The 26,988-nt window shown below is 37.3% G+C and overlaps 1 protein-coding gene across 2 annotated transcripts in view; it reads right to left on the reverse strand.

Annotated features, from left to right (window-relative positions):
• Positions 1–26,988, reverse strand: part of STARD13 (StAR related lipid transfer domain containing 13) — a 121,657-nt gene that overhangs the window by 31,028 nt on the left and 63,641 nt on the right. For both annotated transcript variants that reach the window (XM_083361884.1, XM_083361883.1), the window contains 3 exons: positions 12,414–12,485; positions 9,822–9,903; positions 7,058–7,121 (listed from right to left, as the gene is read on the reverse strand). In XM_083361884.1, coding sequence (XP_083218010.1) covers positions 7,058–7,090 — 33 coding nt within the window. In that variant the 5' untranslated portion in view covers positions 7,091–7,121; positions 9,822–9,903; positions 12,414–12,485. The remainder of the gene's footprint in view (positions 1–7,057; positions 7,122–9,821; positions 9,904–12,413; positions 12,486–26,988) is intronic.

Here is a 26,988-nt window from a genome sequence, read left to right on the forward strand (position 1 = left end):
TCTATATTTCCAATAAGGGTCTTTTGCTCAGAAAAAGTGTGCCCACTCCTGAAACAGCGTCACCAAGAGGGAACTGTCGCTTTAAATCTAGGCTGCAACAGCCCTCACACTACTAAGCCTGAGGCTGCTGCAACTGAACTGACCCTGAGAAAGCAAAGAAGCAATATATGAACTGTGTTACCCACAGCTACAGGAACTGCTGAGGATGTGCCAGAGGAAATGTTGATTGACCTATTCAGTGCATTGCCAGAACCTGAGCAAGTTAACATCATTCAAAGATTAGATGACTTAAAAGAGGCACTGACAACAACCCAATCTACAGCAAAGCCTCTATTTAATTTGGATCCACTAAACACGCAACCTTGTGACAAGATATTTAATCAACAATCTGCCTTTACCTCAACAGTAAAAAAAGGTGTTGTCACACAGGCTGAGAGTGGAGTAACTGCACTGACTGACCCAGCCTCTGAGAAACAACTGAAAGACAAAGGGCTTCATCACACAGTGCCCCCTAAGCTGACAAACACTAAGGACATAATCCAGCTTCCATCCTCGTTTGATTTAGAAGTTCCCACAACATCTCTCCACAAGATGAACCCTCAGCCATGCCCCTCCAAAAATGGACATAAATCTACATTTCTTGACTTAAGCCAGAGTACCTGCTCTTTGGAAAAAAAATCATTCTTGGAGCAAGAGCAGAGGCACACTGGCAACCGAGATATAGAGGAGCAACAACAAGTTCTGCAACCCACGAGGAGAAATATCGAACCTCACAACAACTGTGTTTATATGGGAAGCTTAGATGATATTGACCCAGCTCCATTGTCAAGTTGACATATGGCATTTCCACCATCTAGCCAATCAACCAAGTCAGACCACGTTGCTTCTGAGAACCCCATACAGTTGATGACCTGGAACATAGCTGGCTGGAAAAGGATGGTTGATAGTGGACTAATGAGCTTTCTTTCTAGATTTGACGTAATAGCCTTTCAAGAAACCTGGCTAACCGAAGTGGATGAACCAGTACAATTGCCAGGCTTTCAGGGATGGGCCTCCCCAGCCCTAAAAACAAAGAACAAAGGGAGACCCTCTGGTGGGCTATGCATTCTTATAAAGGAAGAGTTGCAATGGCAGGGAGAGAAATTATATAACGAAGATAAGTATCCGTACTTTCTAGCTGTCAAATTTGAATATGACCAGTTTGAGTTAATATTGGTAAATGTGTACATTCCTCCAAGCACATCCCAGCACTATAATTTTGAATATTGGATGGGCTTGGAAATTATCTTAGAAGATTTATCTATATTGTACCCTCAGTCCATAGTGGTATTATTAGGAGATCTGAACGCTAGACTGGGTCCCTCTCTGTATGAGCTTGCCCAGAAGAAGGGAATCCCAGGGGAGTTCTTTGATAACCATCCTCAGTGGCTCTCAAGAGACTGTAAAAGTAATGCCGCTGGCCTGCTCCTAGTCTCCTTAATTTTTAAGGGTAATCTCCAAATTTTGGGAGGTAAGGACAAGAATTATACATACCCTTATACATACCACTCAGCCAATTCAAGTAGTGTACTGGATCTCTTTTGTGTGTCTAGAGATAAGGCTGACCTCTTCTCAGAGGTCACAGTACACCTTAGCGACAATAGCGACCATCAGCCTGTAAGTGTGACATTGCGAGGCCGCTCAGATTTAAGACCATATAACATGGCTGACAGATGGCTCACCAAAAAGGTAGAGGTGACCCAAAATAAAAGGTTAATTTGGGCCAAAGTTGATACTAAGGCAATATTAGAATGCCTTAAAACAGAGAATGCTACTAAGTGGGCTAGAACAATACAGTCATCTACTACTGACTGGATGTCAGCCTTCAATGCATTCTCCAATCTGTGTAACATACTGAAGAAACACCTAACAGCTAAACCTACTACAAAAAGAGCCCAAGTGGGTAGACCTCGCTGGTTTGATCCTGATTGCCAGCGACAGAAAAAGAAATTGAAGGCAGCCATGAGGCTTGCCCAGAGGAATCCTACTGCCCATATACAAGCTAAGATGCCGCACACAAGAAGGGAATATAAAAAAACTATAACATTAAAGAAAAAACGTTTTGCCATTTCAATCTGGTCAGAACTTGAGTTGGCTGCCAGAAGTCATAATTCAGTATTATTTTGGCACTCAGTAGCAGGTATTCTGAAGGAATGGAGATTTGCATTTGACATACCAATCTCTGCTGCGGACTGGGAGAATTATTATCAGTGCTTGTTTGCCCCCACCGAACCGGTAAAGAAATTATTTTTAAACAGTGATTTGGTAAATCCGAGAACCCTCCCCCCTTGGCCACCAGTTTCAGAAAAGGAGATACAGTCCATCATTAAAAGCTTAAAGAGCAATAAAGCCCCAGGCGAGGATTTTTTACCAGCAGAATTATTTAAGAAATTTCCCAACTGGTGGGGCCCTGTATTAGCAGGTCTTTTTACACACATAAATAACACCTGCCATATACCAGACGGGTGGAAGATGGCAATAGTTGTCCCTATATATAAAAAAGGGAATAAAAAGGATCCTAGTAATTATAGGCCCATCAGCCTGATTGACATTGTAGCAAAAATATATGCTAGGTACCTTTTGAACAGAATTGAAATCTGGGTAGAGGAAAACAACATCCTCACAGAAGAACAAGCAGGTTTTAGACAGAACAGATCTACTATTGATAACTGCTTTGTTTTGAACCATCTAATTGCCAAATATGCCTATAAGAGGAGACCCCTGTTTGCTGCTTTTATAGACCTTACAGCAGCATTTGATATGGTAAATAGAGACGTACTATGGAGTAAATTGACATCTCTTAAAATAGAACCCAGACTTCTGGCTTTGATTAAAGCCCTTTACACAAGTACCTGTTTGAGGGTGCGGTATGGGGTTAATGGGGCCCTGACTAATAGGATTCACACAAATAAAGGGATAAGGCAAGGGTGTATCCTGGCCCCATTATTATTTAATTTATACATCAATGATTTGCCAGGGTTAATGAAGGATACCATGGTACACATGCCGATGATCCTAAATACTTACTGTAACAGCTTGCTTTATGCTGATGATATGATTTTATTATCATACTCACAAGTAGGATTACGTAGGCTATTAAGAAGATTCAGCTCTTATTGCCAGGATAACTCCCTAATTATTAGCAAATCCAAATCGAAAATAATGGTGTTTGGAAGAAACCATCAGAGACATAAGTGGCAATTAGACGGTGAACCAATTGAACAGGTTAATACCTTTGTATATTTGGGAGTAACTTTTTCCAAGACTGGATCTTGGGCCTGCCATCATCAACGAAGTACATTTAGAGCAAAAGCCCGTTTGAATTTATTGCTCAAACTAAAGAATCATAGTTACCCAGGGTCCCTAGCTCCACTACTCAAAGTTTATAAGGCTAAGGTTACGACAATGCTCTTGTATGGAGCAGAAATTTGGGGTCTTTATTCAACCACAGCTTTAGAACGAACACAGTCCCAGCATCTGAGATGCATTTTGGGTGTAGATCCAAGAACATCTGCTGCAGCAGTTAGAGCTGAATTGGGAATTCATACAATTCAGGCATTATCTAAAATTAGAGCTTATAACTACTGGTGCAAAGTTAATGAAATGGAGACTGATAGACTCCCCAAATTATGCCTACTAGAGCAAATAAAACTACAATCACAAATCTCCTGGATCACCAAACTAACAAATTTTGTAAGAAGCTGTGGCCTTCCTGTTTCTTGCGTAACAGGAGAACAATCTAAAAAAAGAGTTGCCCAAAGAATTAAGGATATAGAAGCACAAACTGATATAGCTATCCTTAGTAAGGTGGGTAACTTGAAATGGCTGAGTAAATACAAATGTACTTTTCAAGTGGACAGTTATTTGAAGTCACAACTCCCAAAACATCTTAGGGAGATATTTACGAGAGCAAGATTTGAACAGCTTGACACAATGGTCAGATATGGGAGATTTCATGCTATACCGTACAATGAGCGCCTCTGCATTTGCGGAGCGGCAGAGGTAGAGGACCTGGCTCACATCCTATTTGACTGTTGTTTGTATAAGAGGGTGAGAGACAGGTATCTTGGTCTATATACCAAACGAATGACCCATTGGGATCCCCATATCAAAATAACTTACCTTATGTCCGGCCAGAACTTGAAAATAACATCCAATGTAGCACAGTATTTGAACAAAATGATCCAGTTAAGATCTGCATATGTGGGACTGATTGGGGTAGATTGTAAGGGCGACTCCGAAATATAATGTTTCCATATTTTATCTATATCTTAAATTTGCATTTTATTACTATTTTAACTTAAATTGTATTTTAATTCCATTTTAAATTGTATTTTATCAAATTCCATTTCGGATTGCTTTTATCTAGTTTTGGTGACGGTTTGTTGCTGGAACTTTGTACTTTGATATGGCCCAAGGTCTAATCAATAAAAGTTGTTGTTTATATATATATATATATATATATATATATATATATATATATATATATATATATATATATAATATTTGAACCCTTGTCATCATATGATCAGACGATTGTAATTTGCTTTTACATGGGGCTGCCTTCAAAGACCATTCAGGCAGTTCGTCATGCACTATTGCTGGAATTGCATGCTGTCAGTGAGCTTGTCAGTGAGATTCAAGCCACTAGATACCCATTTTTAAAGCCCAACAATTTTTCTGTCTTCTCCATATAGAATCTGCCCTTCTGGTTAGGCTTAGTAGAGAAGTCTTGCTGAGGTTCCATGATTTGAGGTAATGCTATCAATAGGCATTTGGTGCTTGAGCTTTTTCAGAGTACAGATCTGATCTGTTTGAGTGCAGCCCTCAGCCTGACAAATGGTATGACTACCTGCTTTAAATCTACTTGAAAAGGAATGAAATGAAACAGCATCGGCATCCTCTCCCATCCAAATCCTTCTTATTTTGCTTCAAGCACTGCTGGCAATGACTTTTCCAGCACCAATAAAAAGAATTTGTCAAGTATTTTGAGAGAGAATCCAATCTGTAAAAGGTTCCTTGGAGCAATGATCTGTACCATGCAAGTTCCTGATTAAAAAGTGCCCCAGGGAGAGGAGTGCCTTGTAAATAAAATGTTATTGGCTCCCTTACAAAGGTTTTCATATCAAACAGCATTTTCTACATTCCTTCTTAAAGCCCCTTAAGCCTTAGATAACGCCTGTGTTATACAATGAGCTGTAAACATGGCAAACTTTATTTTAATAAGTCAGCACAAATGAAAGAAAATAAAGTAAAAAGAAAAAAAGAGTCTGTTGCTTTTTATCTGGCAAGGAATCATATTGTAGGGTCACACTCAGATTACCTAGTTAATCAAACAGTCTTTCCTTGTATTTTGAAAAGACCCTTGGGAATTGTTACAATGCAATCCCTTTCATTTGCTACTTTGCAGATATGTTCAGATCCCCAGATTCTTAGTGAGCAGTTAAATAGGAGCTGGAGAAAACCATTTTCCATGTGTGTGAGTGAGTGTGTGTGTGTGGGGGGGGACTGTCATAATCTAGTTATTGTCTTTCTGTGCAAGAATTCTCTAGGAGAAGGAAGGTATAAACAGTACAGAAACAGGATTTGGGAATGGCCAGTCTAGAGAAAAGAGCGTCTAGCGGGGGACATGATAGCAGTATTCCAGTATTTGAGAGGCTGCCACAAGGAGGAGGGGATCAATTTATTTTTCAAAGCACCAGAGGGCAGGATAAGAAACAATTAAGGAGAAACTTCCTAACAGTGAGGACAATTAACCAGTGGAACACCTTGCCTTCAGACATCATGGGTGCTTCATCACTCAAGGTTTTTAAGAAGAGACTGGACAGTCACTTGCCTGAAATGATATAGGGACTTCTGCTTTAGCAGGGGGCTGGACTAGAAGATCCCCAAAATCCCGTCCAGCTCTATTCTGATCTGATCTTCTTCTGAAACTAATTTTCTAGGATGCATTAGGAAAAGCATATTGATAAACTATGAACCTTGCTTCATCATATAAGGAACAGTTGCTGGAATTGGGTCTGTCTAGTTTAATGAAGAAGGGACGCGGTAGCTCAGTGGGTTAGGATGCTGAGCTTGTTGATCAGAAGGTCGGCAGTTTGGCGGGTTGAATCCCGAGTGCTGCATAACAGAGTGAGTGCCTGTTACTCGTCCCAGCTTCTGCCAACCTAGCAGTTCGAAAGCATGTAAAAATGCAAGTAGAAAAATAGGGACCACTACGGTGGGAAGGTAATAGTGTTCTGTGCGCCTTTGGCATCTAGTCATGCCAGCCACATGACCATGGAGACGTCCTCGGACAACCACTGGCTCTTTGGCTTTGAAACGGAGATGAGCACCGGCCCCTAGAGTTGGAAATGACTAGCACGCATGTGCGGGGGAACCTTTACCTTTACCTTTAGTTTAATGAAGAGAAAGATGAGGGGTGACATAATAGCAGTGTTCCAATATCTCAGGGATTGCCAAAAGAAGAGGGAGTCAAGCTATTCTCCAAAGCACCTGAAGGTAAAAAAGAAGCAATGGATGGAAACTAGCCAAAGAGAGAAGCAACCTAGAACTAAGGAGCAATTTCCTGACAGTTAGAACAATTAATCAGTGGAACAACCTGCCTCCAGAAGCTGTGAATGCTCCAACACTGGAAGTTTTTAAGAAGAGACTGGACAGCCATTTGTCTGAAATGGTATAGGGTTTCCTGCCTGAGCAGGGGGATTGGACTAGATGACCTCCAAGGTCCCTTCCAACTTTATCATCATCATCATCATCATCATCATCATCATCATCATCATCATCATCATCATAGTCAATCTTCAAAACACAGTGTTGATTGATAATAAAAACATTCTTTCCATTTTCTTATCAATAGAGGCTATGTATTATACAGTTGGATGATACAAAAATTACAGGGAGATAACAATTGTATTTAAGATACAACAATTAGATACAACATCCTCTGTGGCTTTGATTTCAGGAGATTTTAAGTATTTTCACTTACATAAAAATATATGAATACGCGTATACTTGCCTTTTTTTTTTGGAAGTTCAGATCAAGTTTCATTGAGGCACATTTATTCAGTGTGTTAAGTCGTCTAAAAATAAAACAAGAATCATAGTGAATTTATTTATTTATTTATTTTTATTGAAAAGTTTTAGAGTACATTTTGTCTTTAACAATCCCCCCTCCCCCACCCCTACCTATCCCTCCCTACCCCTACCCCCCATTTCCCCCTCCCCCCGACTTCCCAGAGCTAAGTACAAGGTATAAAAACAAAAAACAATCATGAACATCCATATGCTAACAACAATAAACTCTTAAATCTATCGCTCTCTAGCTCATATAAGATAACTACAAGCAATATTAATATTACATATAAAAAGAAAGAAAAAAGAAAAAGAAAGGAAGACTTATTCAAATGCCAAATGAAACTTTTTAGTCCCATATTTGTTCTGGATATAATCAATCCATTCATAGTGAATTTATTGATTGGCTCTTCCTAATATCAAATTTAGTTCCTCCTTTGATATGAATGCAAGATGCATGGTTAATTCCTATGGATGAGACTGTAATAGGAAATTAGAAGCACATATAATCTAGCAATTAGTCTGACGGTTTGTTATCATAACTAGAAATGGACTTTTATATAAAATTTAGCACAAATGTATCTTCTCTATCAAGCCCGCCACCTAAAGCCCTCCATTAGAAATGAAATTATTTATTTGCCTAAATGTATATTCCGTGCGCCTTTGGCGTCCAGTCATGCCGGCCACATGACCACGGAGACGTCCTCGGACAAGCGCTGGCTCTTCAGCTTTGAAACGGAGATGAGCACCGGCCCCTAGAGTCGGAAACGACTAGCACGCATGTGTGGGGGAACCTTTACCTTTATATTCCATTTCACCAGTGATTTTAGGCAGCTTATATACTGCTTAAGCAAAAAAACAAACAAACAATACCATCATCTGAGCCAGGAATCACCCACCCTCCAAGCATTTGTCTCCAGTTAACTGACAATTCTTGCTTCAGAGTTTTTGTAAAAGCCCTGTGTTAATAGTCTTCCTGGATGACCAAAGGAAAGTGGCTGTCTTTGAAGGCAGTCTGTTCCAGATGAGGGGGGCTACTGCTGAGGAGACCTGCTGCTGGGCCCCAATCCTTGGATACTAGGATATAGCGGTATGGCAACTTGAATGATGTATCAAAATACATCACAAAAATGTCTGAACGGTTCCCACAAAAATAACAAGACTAAATATTTGTGGTTTACTATTTTAACTGCAATAAAATTTAAAAACCAAAAGTAATTAAAAGAATACCAAACGGACAGGTACAAGGGAACCAAAGTAGTACACTAGTACTCATGTCAGAATAGTTTACCATTTAGAATATTTTAAATGACATGTAGGAGGCAAAGTACTTTTGTATGTGCAGGAAATATAAGCCATATAAAACAAAAGCATACATTAAATCACTGAGAAATAGAGACATGCCTCTTATGAGTAGTATAACCATTCTAATGTTGGTATTTGTTCCTGAGGGCAGATCCAACAATTATTGCTGAATAAACTTTTCTCATTATTTATTAAGTCCCTCTATTTGGTTGGCTTGGGGTTATTATTCCATAACACCTGCTTTCTATAAGATCTATCTTGGTGTCCTTTTTTAACCATGAGTTGATCTCCTCAAGATTAAATATTTAAGCAATGACAGAATCCATATTTTTTAAAAAGAACGCTATTCTTCCCCCAAAGTGAATGCCTGTATTTTAATGAAGACAATAAGCCAATTTAAGCTTACTGGTTTTAAGTAAAAATAATGTCCCATCTTCTGGGGCCTTTTCAAAACTTTGAAACAGATTGCGAAAGATATGAAAGAATTTAAGTCTTTAGTTCTTCAATTAAATCCAGTCCACTTGGATTCCTTACACCGACTTGAAGTGGCAATGGCAGAAGACATGATCACATCTGTGATATTTGTCAGATCCTAAGCAAGACCACTATGAGAAGCAGTAGTTAATGATATTTTGATCCATCTCAGGACAAATTGCTTTTATCTTGTTACACATTGAGTGTGAGAAACTAAACAAAATTAAAATGCTAGAACACCAACAATTTTCTACAGAAAAGGTATTGTGAAATTGTTTCCTTGCAGTTTGCCAACAGAAGCAACAATTCATATATTTTTTTAAATTTTTTTTAAATCCCATTTATATCCTGCCCTTCTCCGAAAACTCAGGGCGGCTTACAATTTAAGCACAAACCAATGTGCTTAGCAATAGCCTTCATTCTATGTATATGCCTGCTTATTAGGGCTTTCGCCCCCCCCCCCCAGCAGCATTATTACAAAGTCAGTTTATTGCCCCCAACAATCTGGGTCCTCATTTTACCTACCTCGGAAGGATGGAAGGCTGAGTCAACCTTGAGCCTGGTGGGATGCGAACCTGCAATAATTGCAGGCAGCTGGTGTTACTTAAGGAGGCATTAGCCCACTGCTCCACCAAGGCTCCTTATATATGTGTCTGGTGAACTCATTCATAACTAATACTCTTTGAAAACACAGCAGTTTTTTTTAAGGCCAAAATGTTACATTTTCCAATTCTGATCCACTCAGAAAGGTCAGGTTTACCTGAGGCCCAGCTTTGGGAACTTGCTATAAACTGAGGATGAATGATTTCCAGCAGAGGATGGTAACTATCAATATTTGTGTAAAATTTGCAGAATCCTTTGCATTGGGTAAAATGCTATAACTTTTACAAAGTACACTAAAATAATAGTGTGAAACAGAAGCACATTACCTACAAAGAGTTTCTACAAGGTCTTTGTCAAGAAAATCATGATCTTTCTTCACAGCAGCAATATCAATAGCGAACTGGTAATCTACAAGAGAAGAGATACTTATTTCCACAGCAACAAACACTTGACTTTGAAAGATATTGGATACATTTTCAGACAGCGTATACAAAACAAATGTTAAAATTTACTTATTAAGATTATATTAATATATCATATTCTGAGTGCAATACAACATTAGAATATTCATTTTTCAACTTTTTTTGTAAATACCGTAAGTAACATTCAGTTCTGATCACTGGTATAGAAAAACAGTTATTGTTCCCTCCCTGCCTGATTTTTCTACTCTCCATCTTTTTGTCTGATAAATATAGAAAGTAAAGTTTCAACGTATTTGAAGGACAAGGAGTTAGGGTAGGCTACATTAATCCAGCAGAAAGCTCTTTTACTCTTCTGCATTTACCACATCACCTTTATTAGCATTGTCTTTAATGAAAAACACATATAAATTGTATAATGACATCATACAAACTACTTGACAATAAAATAACATGAGCATAAACACTAAGCATTCCATTTGGCCTTTGAAAGGCATCTGGTGGTCATTCTCAAAAAATTGTGGGTGGAGCCCAGGCAAAACCTACATTTTTTGACAGTGCCAGCCAAACTATTAGGCTCCTTTTGGATTCTCCTTTTTTCAAGTTTAGAATACAGGTGAAACTCGAAAAATTAGAATATCATGCAAAAGTTCATTTATTTCAGTAATGCAACTTAAAAGGGGAAACTAATATATGAGATAGACCCATTACATGCAAAGCAAGATAGTTCAAGCCGTGATTTGTCATAACTGTGATGATTTTGGCTTACAGCTCATGAAAACCCCAAATCCACAATCTCAAAAAATTAGAATATTGTGAAAAGGTGCAATATTCTAGGCTCAAAGTGTCCCACTCTAATCAGCTGATTAAGCCATAACACCTGCAAAGGGTTCCTGAGACTTTAAATGGTTTCTCAGTCTGGTTCAGTAGAAATCACAATCATGGGGAAGACTGCTGACCTGACAGTTGTGCAGAAAACCATCATTGACACCCTCCATAAGGAGGGAAAGCCTCAAAAGGTAATTGCAAAAGAAGTTGGATGTTCCCAAAGTGCTGTATCAAAGCACATTAATAGAAAGTTATGTGGAAGGGAAAAGTGTGGAAGAAAAAGGTGCACAAGCAGCAGGGATGACCGCAGCCTGGAGAGGATTGTCAGGAAAAGGCCATTCAAAAGTGTTGGGGACTTTCACAAGGAGTGGACTGAGGCTGGAGTCAGTGCATCAAGAGCCACCACACACAGACGGATGCTGGACGTGGGCTTCAAATGTCGTATTCCTCTTGTCAAGCCGCTCCTGAACAACAAACAACGTCAGAAGCATCTTACCTGGGCTAAGGAAAAACAGACCTGGTCTGTTGCTCAGTGGTCCAAAGTCCTCTTTTCTGATGAGAGCAACTTTTGCATCTCATTTGGAAACCAAGGACTCAGAGTCTGGAGGAAGAATGGAGAGGCACACACTGCAAGATGCTTGAAGTCCAGTGTGAAGTTTCCACAGTCTGTGTTGATTTGGGGAGCCATGTCATCTGCTGGTGTTGGTCCAATGTGCTTCATTAAGTCCACGGTCAACGCAGCCGTCTACCAGGAGATTTTGGAGCACTTCATGCTTCCTTCCGCAGACGAGCTTTATGGGGATGCTGACTTCATTTTCCAGCAGGACTTGGCACCTGCCCACACTGCCAAAAGCACCAAACCCTGGTTCAATGACCGTGAGATTACTGTGCTTGATTGGCCAGCAAACTCGCCTGACCTGAACCCCATAGAGAATCTATGGGGCATTGCCAAGAGAAAGATGAGAGACATGAGACCGAACAATGCAGAAGAGCTGAAGGCCACTATTGAAGCATCCTGGTCTTCCATAACACGTCAGCAGTGCCACAGGCTGATAGCTTCCATGCCACGCCGCATTAAGGCAGTAATTGCTGCAAAAGGGGCCCAAACCAAGTACTGAGTACATATGCATGCTTATACTTTTCAGAGGTCCGATATTGTTCTATGTACACTCCTTGTTTTATTGATTGCATGTAATATTCAAATTTTCTGAGATTGTGGATTCGGGGTTTTCATGAGCTGTACGCCATAATCATCACAATTATGACAAATCACGGCTTGAACTATCTTGCTTTGCATGTAATGAGTCTATCTCATATATTAGTTTCCCCTTTTAAGTTGCATTACTGAAATAAATGAACTTTTGCACGATATTCTAATTTTTCGAGTTTCACCTGTACACTGCAAAAAATGTTGCACATTAGTTTAGGTACATCTATACAATACTAAGCCCAAGAATATCTCAACATGCAGGTTTAATTATTTAATTCAATGTGATTTTATAGTTAATCCAAGATCATCAACAGTGTTCCTATGGATGAAATCTACCATATCTAGTTCTCACATTTTGGAAAGTGCAGGTGTTCTCCCTTCAACAATATAATGTCAAAACAAACGCAATAGTTTTTGCTGTAACTAAGATTATGGATTAACCATGGATTTATAAAACAAACCTTCATAAAGTTGAGCATACTGGGGGAATCCAGCAGCCCGTAACCAAGCGCAGGACTCTTTTGCTTCACGCTCTGAAGAATAAGGAAAAAACATACATGAAACAATTTATTAATACACAATTTTATAACTTTGGTCTCTTAACCAATTGTTCAGAAAACTATTCCCAACAAAATAAGCAACTTCTGTGGAACATACTCATTTTTTTGTGTGTGTGCTTAGAATCTTCAGGTTTGAATATTTTCATTTAAAATTCATACCTGATTTATATCAGACCAGGTGTCATGCACAATTTCAGCAATCCAAAGGGAGCAGTGGAAAATGTTACATGAAATCATACAATTTCCCTGGACTGCATCCCAAATCAGTGTGACAATATTTTGATTGTAATCAGCGTTTTCATGGAAGGTATCACTCCTATATTATTTAATATTATGTGATTATAAATAATGTCTAATCTTTTTGGCAGGAATGCAATATACAGATGGCTGATTTTGAAATTGTAAAATCTCAAAGGAAGAGAAACAACAATGGGAGAGAGTCATACGTGATTCTCATGAGGAGTTTGAGCAGAAGCAAAGGAAATGGGAAGGAAAATTAAAAAGCCAAGAGAAAACTTTCAAGAGCTTATACAAGAGTTGAAAAATAAGGAAGGTAGACTGGATCAGAGAGAGTTAGAACAGAAGGAAGAATCTAGGGAGGAATATGTGGTTTGCCATCCTGGTCAACCAAAAGACATCTCTTGTTCTAAAAGAATCCAGGCAAACTATGACATATAAATGGTGCTCAAACAGGAACAGACTGTCTATTAAAGTGGCAATTTTATACACACATGGGGTAAGGGAGATGGAGGAGGTGCTTGCCAAGTCCAAATAGACCTATTACCAAAGGTTTGCTAAGATCAGGGCTTTTTTTCTCATAGAACGCTCAGAACAGAGTTCCGGCACCTTTTTTGGATGGAACCTTGTAGGATAGGCAAGGCGGGTTGTATGACATGTGTGAGTTCCGCCACCTTTTTCTTATACAAAAAAAGCACTGGCTAAGATATTTGGTAGTCTTGAGGGTGAGGAGAGAGGGTTTGGAAGATTAAATACAAAGCATGCTGGGAATGGTAGTTATACATTAGGAAAAGTACATATATCACTGGAAATACACAGAAAATATTGCTAAAGAGCATATTCTAAAGAATTTTATTTTACCAAAATATGCATACAGTGCAAACATTATGGGGAATAAAAACTATGTATGGCAATTATTGTGCTGTCTTTTAAAAGAGGCAAAAAACTGAAACTGTAGTAACTAAAGACAAGAAAAATGGGAAATTGGTAAAATTAAAATGGAAAATATATATTCTTCCGTATTAGTTATCAGTCATAAATTTAATTAGCTTTGGGTAATAACATATCATTCATTATTTCTTTGCCAAAATCATGTTGTTTGTCAATATCTGTGCTCAGGTATTGTCACCTGTCTTCAAATATGTCAGTATTTGTCAAAACATTAAGTGCTTTATGCATGTTATGAGCATATTTAGGGAATGAGTACTGCTAAGCTTGTAAGCCGCCCTGAGTCTTTGGAGAAGGGCGGGATATAAATGGAATTAAAATAATAAATAAATAAATAAATAAATAAATAAATAAATAAATAAATAAATAAATAAGTTGTTAATACTTTAAAACACTCGCAGCAAGTATATTCATAGAAGACTTCCTTTTATGATCTTTGACATGAAAATATACTTGAAATATGGACATTTGTTTTATTCCCTCTGCTTTTGATGAGACAAGCTCAGGTATATACATGTTCTTCAACCTACTCATGCATGTCTCACAAGTAGACTTTGTTATATAAATCTTCCCCACATGAGCAACTGCTTGATCATAAGATTTATTATCTAGAGCTGGTGAAAATGTGTATAAATTTCTCCACATTAATTTTTTATTGCACAAATATACTGTCCTGCCCAATTTCAAACAGAGCAATAAAAGAGTGATAGTATGGCATACGCATGAATGTGAGGTTATATACATGTGCACAAATAAAAATCAGAAATTGTGACTACATCCCATCCCTGCACTGTTGAAGAAAAGGCAGTGTGGTAAAGAATGACCCACAGTGCCATCAATCTAATGTTTAAATAGCTTTTTCTAACAAAGAAAGAAGAAAGGGTAGTTTTATCACAGTTCTGTGCACTGAATCTTAAAGGCTATGAAGTCAATACCATCTTTTTAGAGCCGATGCAATGTTACTCTTTCAAAAGCAGGCGAAGCTTTTCAGCAGCTAAATGTGCCTAAAAAGAAAGGCTCTGCCCATTGAGTAGCTCTAAAGTTATGTGAAGGAACCTTTGTTTTTTCTAAGACAGATTCAATGTGGAAGAATACAATAGTTTAGATTTCATAGACAACTCAGGCTCAGTTCATTAGATTTTTCTCCAAGAATATTTTAAAAATGCTATAAGATGATAATCAGTGCATAATGGTGGATAGTTAATTAGTTAGATAAGATACTGTACAAATAACTGAGTGAAATGTTACACAAGATTAGTACACTCTATTATAGATGCTATACTGAATCATGTTAATAAGATTTTTACTCAAAATGGAAAATACATTTCACATAATGTATTAAAACAATTAATTTCTTTCGATATAATGATAGCCTAGTATTGAATCTAACGTGACGATCAGATAATAAGAAACTTCCAAAGCCATTTTCTATATGCTTTTAGAGGCAAATAAGAGTACAATAAATCTTTCACTGTCTTTTTCTTAACAAAAAAGGAAACCTTTCTTCATGAGGCAATCCACTCTGACATCAAAGATATCATCAAATATTGATAAAGAGTTCTGGTAAGTATTTTTATAATTTGTTCCTTCTTTAGTTATGTTTCCTGAAGTGCAAAAAATCTCAGTAGTAATTTACAGGTAATCCTAGATCTCACTGGAGAAGTTAGCAGCCAGATCCAAAGCTATGACAGTCAGCCCCTCTCCGCAGTCACATGATCGCACTTAGGGCACTCAGTAACCAGGCCACATTTGCAGTGTCCCATAGTCACATGACCACGTATTACATTGGTTTTGCTGAAAGACAGTATTTACTTCCAGTTTTTGACAAAACCAGCCTATAGCGATTCATTGGCTCACTTAATAACCGCAGCATTTGCTTAACAACTGCTTCAAAAAAGGTTGTAAAATCAGGTCAGTGTGGGTGATCAGATTTACAATTGTCACAACTCACAAGTGCGATGGGCAGGCTCCATTATGGTTGTAACTCAAGGACTACCTGAATTTAGGTTTTAGTGCCTCCCAACTTCAGAATGTCTCTGGGTGGCTCATAACAATAACAACAAAAACCAATTGATTGATTGATTACATGCTATTAAGTTGTTGTTCGCTCATAGCAGCCACATGGTTAAAATAAATAGGAAATATAATGAAGGAAATAATAGAATGACAATTTGAACACTAACATCAATACATATACAATAAATATCAGACACCTCTGATTAAGTATAGAGGAATTTTTATCCACCCTACCCCAAGGGAGAACAGCCAGATCTAAGGTCTTCTGGAACAGGATTAGAGTGGGAGTTGTTTGAAGCTCAGAGGAGGGCTTATTCCAGAGGATAGCCATATGTATATGTATGGAGTGGGGGAGAAATATAGCATAATAATTCCCCTGTATTCCCTTTAGAAAAAATGGACTGTAGCATTTCAGGTAACAGTAAATCAAATGAAGGCCTCTCAACTGAAATGAACTTCATTTTAAGTATTCCTTTTAAAAATTTCCTTAAATTTAATTAATTTTAATTGGATTAAGTCTAATCTACTGTTGGGCAATACTTTTATTAATACCAACCCAAATGATACAAAATAACATGTATGATTTTGATCTATATTTGCAATGACTCTGCAGAAGAGTAGTATTATTATATCTTTAAGGAGGTTGGCTAAGAAGATTTTTGAATGACTTTACAGTTCAAGCTATATCTTAATTCTTAAAACCTGACAGCCGCTACCATTGCCTGAGAAGGCCTGAAGAAGCCCAACCTGGTAGCCTTTCTCCTTCTTTGGATGCAACTCCAAAATTCCCCAACCAAGCTTTGGCTTAATAGGTAGGAATTCTGGGAACCACAGTCTTAATACATTTGAAGGGACCAATCTGGAAAAAATAGAAGATATACAATGATGGTCGAATTTTTATGAATTTATTTTTCAATAAAGAGGATTTTAGAGCATGATGGGAAATTAGTCAACTGGGTCTGAAAAGGAGGCAGAGATTCTTACAATAAATCCCAAAGAATGCTGCGCTCTTTAGAAATCACATGGGAATAGTAATCTGCTGTAGTAACAGTTCTATGAAGTTTACTCTGTAGATAAGCTTTTTATTGCCGAAACACTGTTCAATTTCCAGTAACCCATTTTTGAAGAAACCAAACTATAGATGAGTATTGCAAATCTTAAAACATCTGACATGTATGTTTGTGTGTGTGTACATGTGTGTGACAGAGATCTATACATCTTATAACATATATATCAGAATCTCTTAAATAATTCCTAGAAAATCCTGGAAAGCAGAAGTAAATATGGATAGTTTAATATAGATAGTTTTTTGAAATAAAGTATACGATTAAACTGTAATTTATTTAGGTTGCAAATTAGTTAAGTCAGAAGTTCAAATTGAATTAAAGATCTCAAAAGAAGTTACAGAAACAGAGATAATTTTTACATCCCATAAAAGTCTGAATATTTAAAAGTTCTAATTCATTTAAAGTGTAACAAATTACTGAAAGTTAACTCAAACCTTTAAAAATTAAAAACAAAATTCAAGTATAAATAAATGTAACCATTTTTGGCTGAGAAGGATTTTAGAAATAAAAATGAAATATTACGAAAATGATGTTTGTATTCAGACACTTAGAAATACCTCTACAACAAGATGGACAAAATATGATAAATACCTTTAATACAAGTAGAAAATGTTCTGAATTAAAGAAGACAGATATGTATTGAAAGAAGAGCTTGGGTATCCCAGATGTGATGTACTATTAAAAAAGATTTCAACTGTACAACTCATTGCATTAATAGATGATGATACAGAGAAAGATTGGGTAACATGAACTACAAAGAATATTCACATAAAATATGTATCACTTCATCATGGTACATAACCATAATCAACTTATGTAAAATCTTGATTTAGATATAATGTTCACATATATGGAGAAAGTGGTTGAACATTTTTTCATTTTTTTTTGTTCAACTAATGTTTTGATCCCCTTTAAATACAGAAGAACAAAGAATCTGTTCAGACAGCTAGATTCCTGGTGTCTAAATGGACCAAAACTTCCACTAATTTTACTTGGTTGCAGTAAGGTTATAATAAAACCACATATGCTTCTCCGCCTCTACAGAAACTTAATTTTGAAATACTATGTACAAAATCTATGAAAGTCAAACAATTATTTCCCTTAATAGCATTCTTTAACATGTGCGCGCACACACACAAACACACAGACATATCTTTACACACACTCACATACACACAAACACAGATAAAATTCTACTCATAATAAAGCACAGGTAAACTGGCAGTAAAGTAGAATTAAATGCATATTATCATGAAGTATAATGTTAAGAATGAACACATGGGTATTAAACTGGTTCAGCTATAAAAATTGAGATTATCGTAAATGGGTTTTGTGTTCACAGTCAGATTCCCAAACTCTTGATTTGTAGTTTACCTACCAGAATATGGATGTCCTGGCTCCAGCTAGTAGTTTGCATTAAGTCTGATGAGTCATGCAAGTTATGCTGTATATCCTTGGTTTAAACAAGCACTTAATAACTTTTCTGTTCAAAATTCATTCCCAGTAGGAAGAAAGAAAAACTAACATTTACAAGCAGGTGGACTTTTTAAACAGCACTAGTGAGAAAGGAGCAAGATGACCCAGTAACTTTGTCCAGATGCTATGAAAGGGAAAAGATATTGGAACAAGCTGATTTACTAAGAAATTCTGTCTGCAGCCCTTTGTGTATCTAAGGATTAATGAGCAACTTGGAGGAGATGACAACCAATAACCTTCAAATGGCTGTTAATTCCCAGAAAGCAATATGTGGCAAGGTTATTAAAGCAATTATTAAAGTAATGGCGCTTGAGGAAGAGGTCAAGAAAACTGTACAGACTATAGGCAGGACATTTTCATTTATGAGACACCAACATTTCCTTTTTAGAAAAATGCTCTCCAGACTTTTCAGTTGGATTCCTGAAATGACTACTGAAGCAAGATGTTTAAATGTCTTATAAACAGTAGCTAAATTAGGGATTTGGGATGAAGACCAAGTACACTAAATTATTCTTTTTGAGTGTGTTATTATAGCACTCAGCTTTATAAAATAAATTAAAGTGAGTTAAAATTGTTGAGATGATACTGCCTGTTCAAGCCCACATGATACCTTCCAAATATGTTGAGACTGCAACTCTGAAAATTGCTAACATTAAGGGATATGTGGCCCCCAAAGGAACACTCTCAAAAATTCTAGTCATGCTTATCGGGGATTTTAAATTTAAGTAACTTAACCCCACAAGGTCAGAGAAAATGCTGGTCAGTTTAGGAACCATATTATATTTGAATAATATTTTATATTTTTACTAATAAGCAGTTGGTGTCAGAGAAAATGCAGGTCAGTTTAAGAACGGTATTATATTTGAATAATATTTTATGTTTTTACTAATAAGTAGTTGGTGTTGGTGAGGGAGGAATGATCACTGATCCTCCCTTGTGGAACGGAATGGATGCTCTTATCTGGAGGACCATGAGGTTCACTCTTTCCATTATTACAGTTATATATTTACATAAAAATACAGGTAGTCCTCGACTTATGACCACAATTGAACTCAAAATTTCTGTTACTAAGCGAGACAGTTGTTATGTGAGTTATGCCCCATTTTACAACCCCTCTTGCCACAACTGTTAAGTGAATCACTACAGTATTTAAAGTTAGCAACATGGTTAAGTTAATCTGGCTTTTCCATTGACTTTGCTTGCCGGAAGGTCACAAAAAGGGATCAAATGACCCCAGGAAACTGCAACCATCATAAATCTGAGTGACTATGGCAGTGGTAGGCAACCTCGGCTCTTTTATGACCCATGGACTTCAACTCCCAGAATTCCTGTGTCAGGTATCAGGAATTCTGGGAATTGAAGTCCATGAGTCATAAAAGAGCCGAGATTGCCTACCTCTGGACTATGGGGATGCTACAATGGTCATAAGTGTGAAAAATGATCGTGTCACTTTTTTCAGTGTCATTGTAACTTTAATCAGTCACTAAATGAACTGTTGTAAATCAAGGACTACCTGTATTGGAAGAAATTATCTCTTGGTTCAGAATGAGGTATCATTCGTAATCTTAGCTCTACATTTCTACCTTAGTTTTCACCGGAAATGCTGTCAAAGTCTTGATCCTGTCTCTACAGGTTATGTGGACTTGGATGGGGGAAAACAGATTGAAGTTAAATTTGTCTAGAAACTATTGAACTCCTTCTTACTCTGGTTTTCCCTGTGGATGAGTGCTACTCCACTGAAAGGGGTAGGTCTGTGGCTTGCATACTTTCTGGGCTCATGGCTATGTTGGATTTCCAGGTGTAGGCTCTGGCCAAAGGACCCTTCTCCCAAGCATTTGATAAAGTAGACCAGAGTCTAGTTCTTGGTAAGATGGAACAATCTGGGATAGACAGTACCATCACCAGATAAGATTTACAGTTAGCTGACCAACCACACTCAGCATATACTGTAGTTCTAATGTAACTTACATCTACATGGAGGGAAACATGCAGAAAGTATCTCAAAGTTCTATCTTGAGTCCAGTGTTTTTCAATATCTTCATAAATAACTTAGATGAGGGGATTGAAGGGGCACCCCTCAAATTTGCAAATGAAACCAAGCTGGAAGGGACTGCTAACACTTTGGAAGATAGACTCAAGATTCAGAAGAATCTTGACAGACTTGAGCACTTGGTCTTAGCCAACAAGATGCAGATATTCTCAGGTATCTGAGAGGGATCTAGATGTCCTGGTGAACCAGCCCTTCACTCAACAATGTGTTGCTACTGCCAAAAAAGCCAACACACTCCTAGGCTGTGTCATCAAGATCACAGAAGTGGTAGTATGGCTCTATACTGCACCAGTGAGGCCACATTTAGTTCTGGTCACTAAGACACAAAAAATATTCTGGGACCTTAGAAAAAGTACAGTACAACTTTCTTGTACAAAAGTTGAGATTTTTCTTTTCCTTCTCTTACATGTAAGTTTTTATTACTAAATTATATAAATAAACTATTCATTGAACTAAATCCAACCGTGCCATGTGGCAAATTAAAAATACTAAGTTGAGGAAGGGTAGGACTTTAAGATATATTAAGCCCAAATATACCACTTATGGATTTTATTAACTATGCATGTGTTGGAAAAGAAGGAGAAGCAAAATAGGTCAGATTAAAAAGCACATATTAACAACTGTAGTTCCTTGCACTGGCCAAAGTATAGATAAAAAATCTGGGGACTTGAAAAGGAAAAGGGTTTTGCAGACCCCATAAGTTGAAACATAATGAAAATAAAAATAACACAGCAGATGGTTATCAAGACTATGACTGCCCATGTTGAGGACAGCCTATACAAAAGAATATGCTTTTAAAGACTAAGAAGGTGCCATTTCATCACACTTGCTCAGTAATGTCCATAAAAACTTGTCTAAATGTGAAGGAATAGTTTTCTCACTAGGGGAATCAGTTGTTAATCTCTTTTCATCCAAGCATTTCAAATTGTAGTCCTTGGTAGAACCACAGTCTCTATAATGACATATTTGTCTCCCTCTATGTTGCTGCATGCAATTTTTTCCTTAATGGTATCCATAAAACAAACTCCAAATACCAAACACTTCTCACGGGGAGTTCATAATTCCACACCCAAGGCATAAAATGATATGAATGTGCATGTTGAGCCTTAACTACTGTTTTTGCAGTTCAGCAAAACGTTGAAAATGCAGCGCTATTACGTTTAATTCCAGATGTGTATTCAGAAACATACATACTTTAATTATCATTGTTAATCTATTCATCTCCGCACATTCCATTATTTTCCTGATCGCCTCTTCTTCTGGAGGAGCTTTCAGTGCCTTCCAGTTTTGTGTAAACACAATCCTAGCTGCAGTGGTTATATGAATAATCAAATATGTGTTCTTTTTACTATATTTCTCTGGTAAAATACCCAACAGGAATATTTCTGGTCTTAGTTCTATATGTTGTTGTATCATCTTTTCTATCCATGATCTGATTATGTTCCAATAGGTTTTTAGCTTCTGCACACATCCACCACATATGATAGAAAGACCATGGTATTTGATGGCATTTCCAACATTTCATAGATCTGTCCTTAAACATTTTAGCTCGTCTTTCTGGAGACATATGCCATCTGTAGAACATCTTATACATATTTTCTTTATACGCTGTTGCCATTGTCAGTTTATAGTTTCTTTCCCATAATTGCTGCCATCTATCTAATTCAATCGTATATCCAAAATTTCTTGACCATTTTATCATTGACTCCTTAACTTGCTCCTCCTCTACTTCCCTATATAATAAGTAGCTATACATTTTTTTAAATCCATTTTTCTTCAGTTCCCGTATTTCATCTAACTCTGTTCTGCCCAAATTAAAACCATCTATTTTAGCATCTTTTTCATATCTAGATTGTATTTGTGTTCTCATGTACCAATCCATCTTTATTCCTTGTTCCTCTAATTGTTGTTTGGTTTTCAGCTTTCCCATATCTGTTAGTAGGTCTTTATATCTTATAATGTTTCCCATGTTAAAACATATTGGCGTGTATTAACGCTTCCATAGTTGAGAGCCAATCTGGAATCCTCAAGTAATGCTTCCTCTTCATTTTCTCCCAAACCAATGATAATTGTAGATAAGACAGAGTCAGAGTATTATAAAATTTGGGGAAATTTTTACGAGTGGGTGAAAAAGAGAATATGCTTAAAAGATGGTTAACACTAATTTAGATGGAAGAAAAATAAGGAGATAAGGAGGGAGACCCAGGCGACACAGTATTGCATAACTGGAGGTAGTATAAAAATTTATAGAAGTATATACTGAGAAGGTCAGATTTATAGAAATATTGATGTAATAGAAAATTAATGTTATCATGCCTAATATAGATGTTGAAAATCTAAGGAGAGGAGCTGCTCGGACATTACCCCTGAATTGTTTCGGAAGAGGAATGGGAGGGAAGAAAGGAGAGGAGAGAGGGAAGAGAATAGAGGATGGGGAAGGAAGAAGGAAGTCTAGAAGAAAAAAGGAGAAGTGGGAAGAAATGGGAGGGGAGTGGTGAGGGAAAGAGGAGAGGAGAGGAAGAAGAGGGAAGTAGGAAAGAAAGGAGAAAGGGAGAAAGAAAGTAGAGAAGAGGAAAGAGAGAGGAGGAGGATGGATACAGTGAAAGGGGAAATGGACGAGCAGCACCCAAACTTACGTGTATGTATCTATGTATTGCGGTATATTTGTTGACTTGTTTGGGGAAGAAATGGAAAAAGAAAAAGAAAAGAAGAAAAAAGAAGAAAAAAAAGGAACATACATACAAATGCACGTGCACACACAATTATGCTATCTATAGAACTGTTGCTTCCCTCACATATTTTCCTTGGGTTGATAATCCTCTTCATTTTATATCTTTTTTTTAAAAACTAAAGAACATTTTCCTCCTCTTGAAGTAATTTACAAAATATAATATATATAAAAATAACAACTTGAAGTGCAAGTATCAAACTGAAGGCCACATCAGAATGAACGTATGTGCAAAAGCAATTTGTTAAATCAAGCAGCAACCAAACCACAGTTATATTTTCAAGGGTCAGCATAACAAAAATAAAGGAGAAAGCTTTTTTATGTTCTCAGGATTATCCAAACTTTAAGGCCTCCTTTCTATGTTATCACTAATCATATGTAGCTGGCTCTCACAAAAGGGATGTAACATTTGATTTGATTTGTTGAAAGCAAAGGACCATAGAGGGAACACAAAAAATTATATAGAGAATGACCATGTTACCCATATTTAAGTAATTTACCTTGAACAAATTTAATCCTTAATCAAAAATAGCTTGTATATTGGGTCTATCCACTTGTTAGTTCTGGCCATACCCACATCCACACTGAGCATCACTTAAAAAGCAAAGTCAGCATTTTGCTAGAGAAGTTTGCATATTCCTCAAAGAGAAGGCATATGACATACGAAGAGATGCTCCCTTAAGAATCATGGTTTCAAGCTTCAAAGGTAATAACCAACTACATGACTCTTGCATAGAAACAAACTGTCAGTCCAAAAACTATAATAGATGCCTCATTTCTCTCAATCAAAATTTGAATAGCAACATTCTGCATTAATTGAAGTTTCTAGTTAGGTTTTCAGGGCAGCTGTTGCCACAGTAACTGAAACAGTACACCAAAAATATAGTTTACAGACAAAGCAGAGAAACAATTCTTATTTTTAAAAAAATCAGCAGAAGAATTTGATTTTTTAAAAGAAGTAGCATTCCATCACTACCCCTGAATCTTAAACAAAAGTAGTCCTAGATGTTATCTGTCTGAATGCTATCCGATGATATGAAAGGCCAGTTGAACAAAGTCCTTATCTCGCACATAAGATCTGTGAGATGGTTTAGCAGGAAGGAAAAAGAAAAGACCCATTGCTCAGACATCATTATGTGGTAGTCCTTCTTCACCAAAATCCAATTAACACTGATTCTAAACATTGATCAATACCAGCCGTCTTGCCTAAAACTTGATGGAATGAATACACTGAGCAGGTATGTACATATACTTTAGAACCTACTGTCAATCTATGGGTTATTTTTCTCAGTGGTTTTGTGTAGCTATTGAAAAGAATATCTTTACCTGGCCTGGAATATAATTCAGATCATTAAAAATGGCATCTGTTCCTTCTTCCCTATTTTACAGCCCAGTTCCAGAAAACTGAAAAGACAAAGGAAGGACTGGAAACAGTCATAGTTAGTGTTGAAAACTTGCCTTCAAGATAACGGCTGAGAAATATGTAAGTCACTGTAATGAGGTAATTTTTAAATATTAGAAAGATTTTCATATATGGAAAAATATTTTGAAAGCCTCTGAAACATGTGAAATGGACTCTACATATTCCATGCTTAGGCTTTATTTTTAAAAGAGAAGTGAAACAGAATTAGTGTACGAGCCTCATAGGTTAACTGAGACATTCTTCCCATGTTAAAATACCCTGAATTTTAATATGCTTAGGTAAATTATGAAGTCCTTCAATGCTGCACAGGACTTGGAGAGTATAGCAAAATAGTTTGCTTTGATGTTTTGAAAACAGGGTTTCTCTTTGTAGTTCAAGCAAATAAATTTGCTACATTACAGTAAAACCAGTTTGGGATCATCTTAATTGGTAACAGCATTGTTCACAAAACTAGTTGAAGGTGGAACTGAAGAGAACAAAAGCTACTGGATGTCAGGATTAAAAGCAGGTTAGAGGATTATCAGTCCAAAATCTGGAGTATTTCTCACTTAAAACAAAAAATCGGCTAATCTGTAATCTATTTATAGGAAGATTAGACACTAGGGAAGAGAAAGAAAGGGGGTATTAGAACCGAAAAAGGGGAAATTTAGGTGTTGTCCAGAATCTAGCTGTGATTCCCAAGGCTGAATAGTCCACACCTCTTCATCCAGGGCATCCTTAAATGGAAAAGGGATAGGAAGGATGTTCCTATGAGTTATTAGGATTCACTGAAAAATCAAAACAGCAACAAAATACAATTATGGTAGCATATATGGACATCCACTGACCAGAAAAACAACTTTAAGGTGGTGGCAAAAAAAAAATACAACAGTTAATATTTAAAGGCAGTGTCTGTGTGTGTGTGTGTGTGTGTGTGTGTGTGTGTGTGTAAACTATGCATTAAAGAAATTAAGATGAAGTTGCTGTTTGTCCAAAAGCTGCAAGGTTTGACTAGTGCCCCTAGATCCCATCCGGATGGGATCACCCTCCATCCTGGTGTTCCCCTGGATTCATGGCTTCTGTTTGATCACAGGTTTAAGGCTGTGGTAGGTTTAAGTTAGTGGTTTCAAAGCCTTGGCAACTTTATGCCAGTTTCAGCCCTTCTAACAACAGCCACTTACGTGCCTGACACTTGGTTACTTGGGTGCATTCTAATATAGCTAGGAGGATTAAACATTCATTATATTTAAAAGTATTTTTGTAAGAATAACCAGAGTTGGGGGAGAAGAGGTTATTTTCTTATCTTTGCAATTGTTCCATTATTTCCTTATTCCCTTACAAATGTATGCAGTTTCATTCAGGTTTATGTAGTTGCTATGAAACTGGGTGTTAATTTAAAAATTAAAATAAAAATCCCTAATCTCTCTGCCTTTGAATACACAAGCACCTTATTTAATTAGCAAGTATACATACACACACACACACACATATATATCACACAGTGCCTGTTGATTTTTCACTGAAAAATACTTCAAACTGATTCCGGTAACATCAAAGTCAGGTAGGTGGAAAAAGCCAGTGCACAGCAAACATCAGCAGATGACAAATAATCAAACAACGAGGCCATGAGAAAGGAACAAAAGACCTCAAAGCAACTATGATCACAAGGGCAGACTGACAGCACAACAGAGGAAAAGTCAATAAAATGGTTCTCCCAATGAAGTATAACCAGTGTGCCTTAATGATTGCCAAGATTTTGCTATTATGCCAATGTATGATTTTTACTAAATATACCATACAGATCCTACCAGTAATAAATCCCATGTGTGATATATCACCTAGCCCCCCAATGGAGTTATTAGTGTGGTGGTCATATTATGCCAAATGGTAGATTACTAGCACTACTACTATTACTACTACTACTACTATTAGTAGAACAAAAAAACAATGTAGAACCATTATATCTTTTCCTCCTGAATAGATTTCCGGGGGAGGGGGGGAAGGGCATAGAATAAGAGAGAAAGGAACACAAGAGGGTTACAATTTAAAGAAAATATCACCAGAGACCTCTTTGCTGCCAGTAAATGTCTTCCTCAGCAGATGTTACCTTACGCTATTGCAGTTATAGAGATCAAATGAAGATTCCTACACAAACTGCCTTGAGCTCATGGATGAAATGTAGGATACAACTAAATAAATACTCTGAAAATGAGAGACTACATTTGGATGGCAAGGACACATATTACACAAAGTCTCCATCAATCCAATAATTCCCTTTTCCCACCATTATTGGGAGCAGTATCTTCTCTAATTGTAAGGAAACCTATTAAGTAAAAATGATGGTAACAAGAATAGGTCCTTTGAATCAAGGCTTTTCAACCAGTGGTATGGGTACCTGGCAGGTGGTACGGGACCATCCTAGAAAAGTGGTAGTGGGAGAGGGGAATGAGCTGAACTGGTGGCAGCACCGCACAAGCCTGAGCGAGAGACGGCTGGAGCTGCAGGGCTGTCAGGGCTCAGCGGAAGTGCCATGATCAGCGCCAGGCTCCAGC

This window comes from Vipera ursinii (genome assembly GCF_947247035.1).
Source record: "Vipera ursinii genome assembly, chromosome: 4".
Taxonomy (NCBI): Eukaryota; Metazoa; Chordata; class Lepidosauria; order Squamata; family Viperidae; genus Vipera; species Vipera ursinii.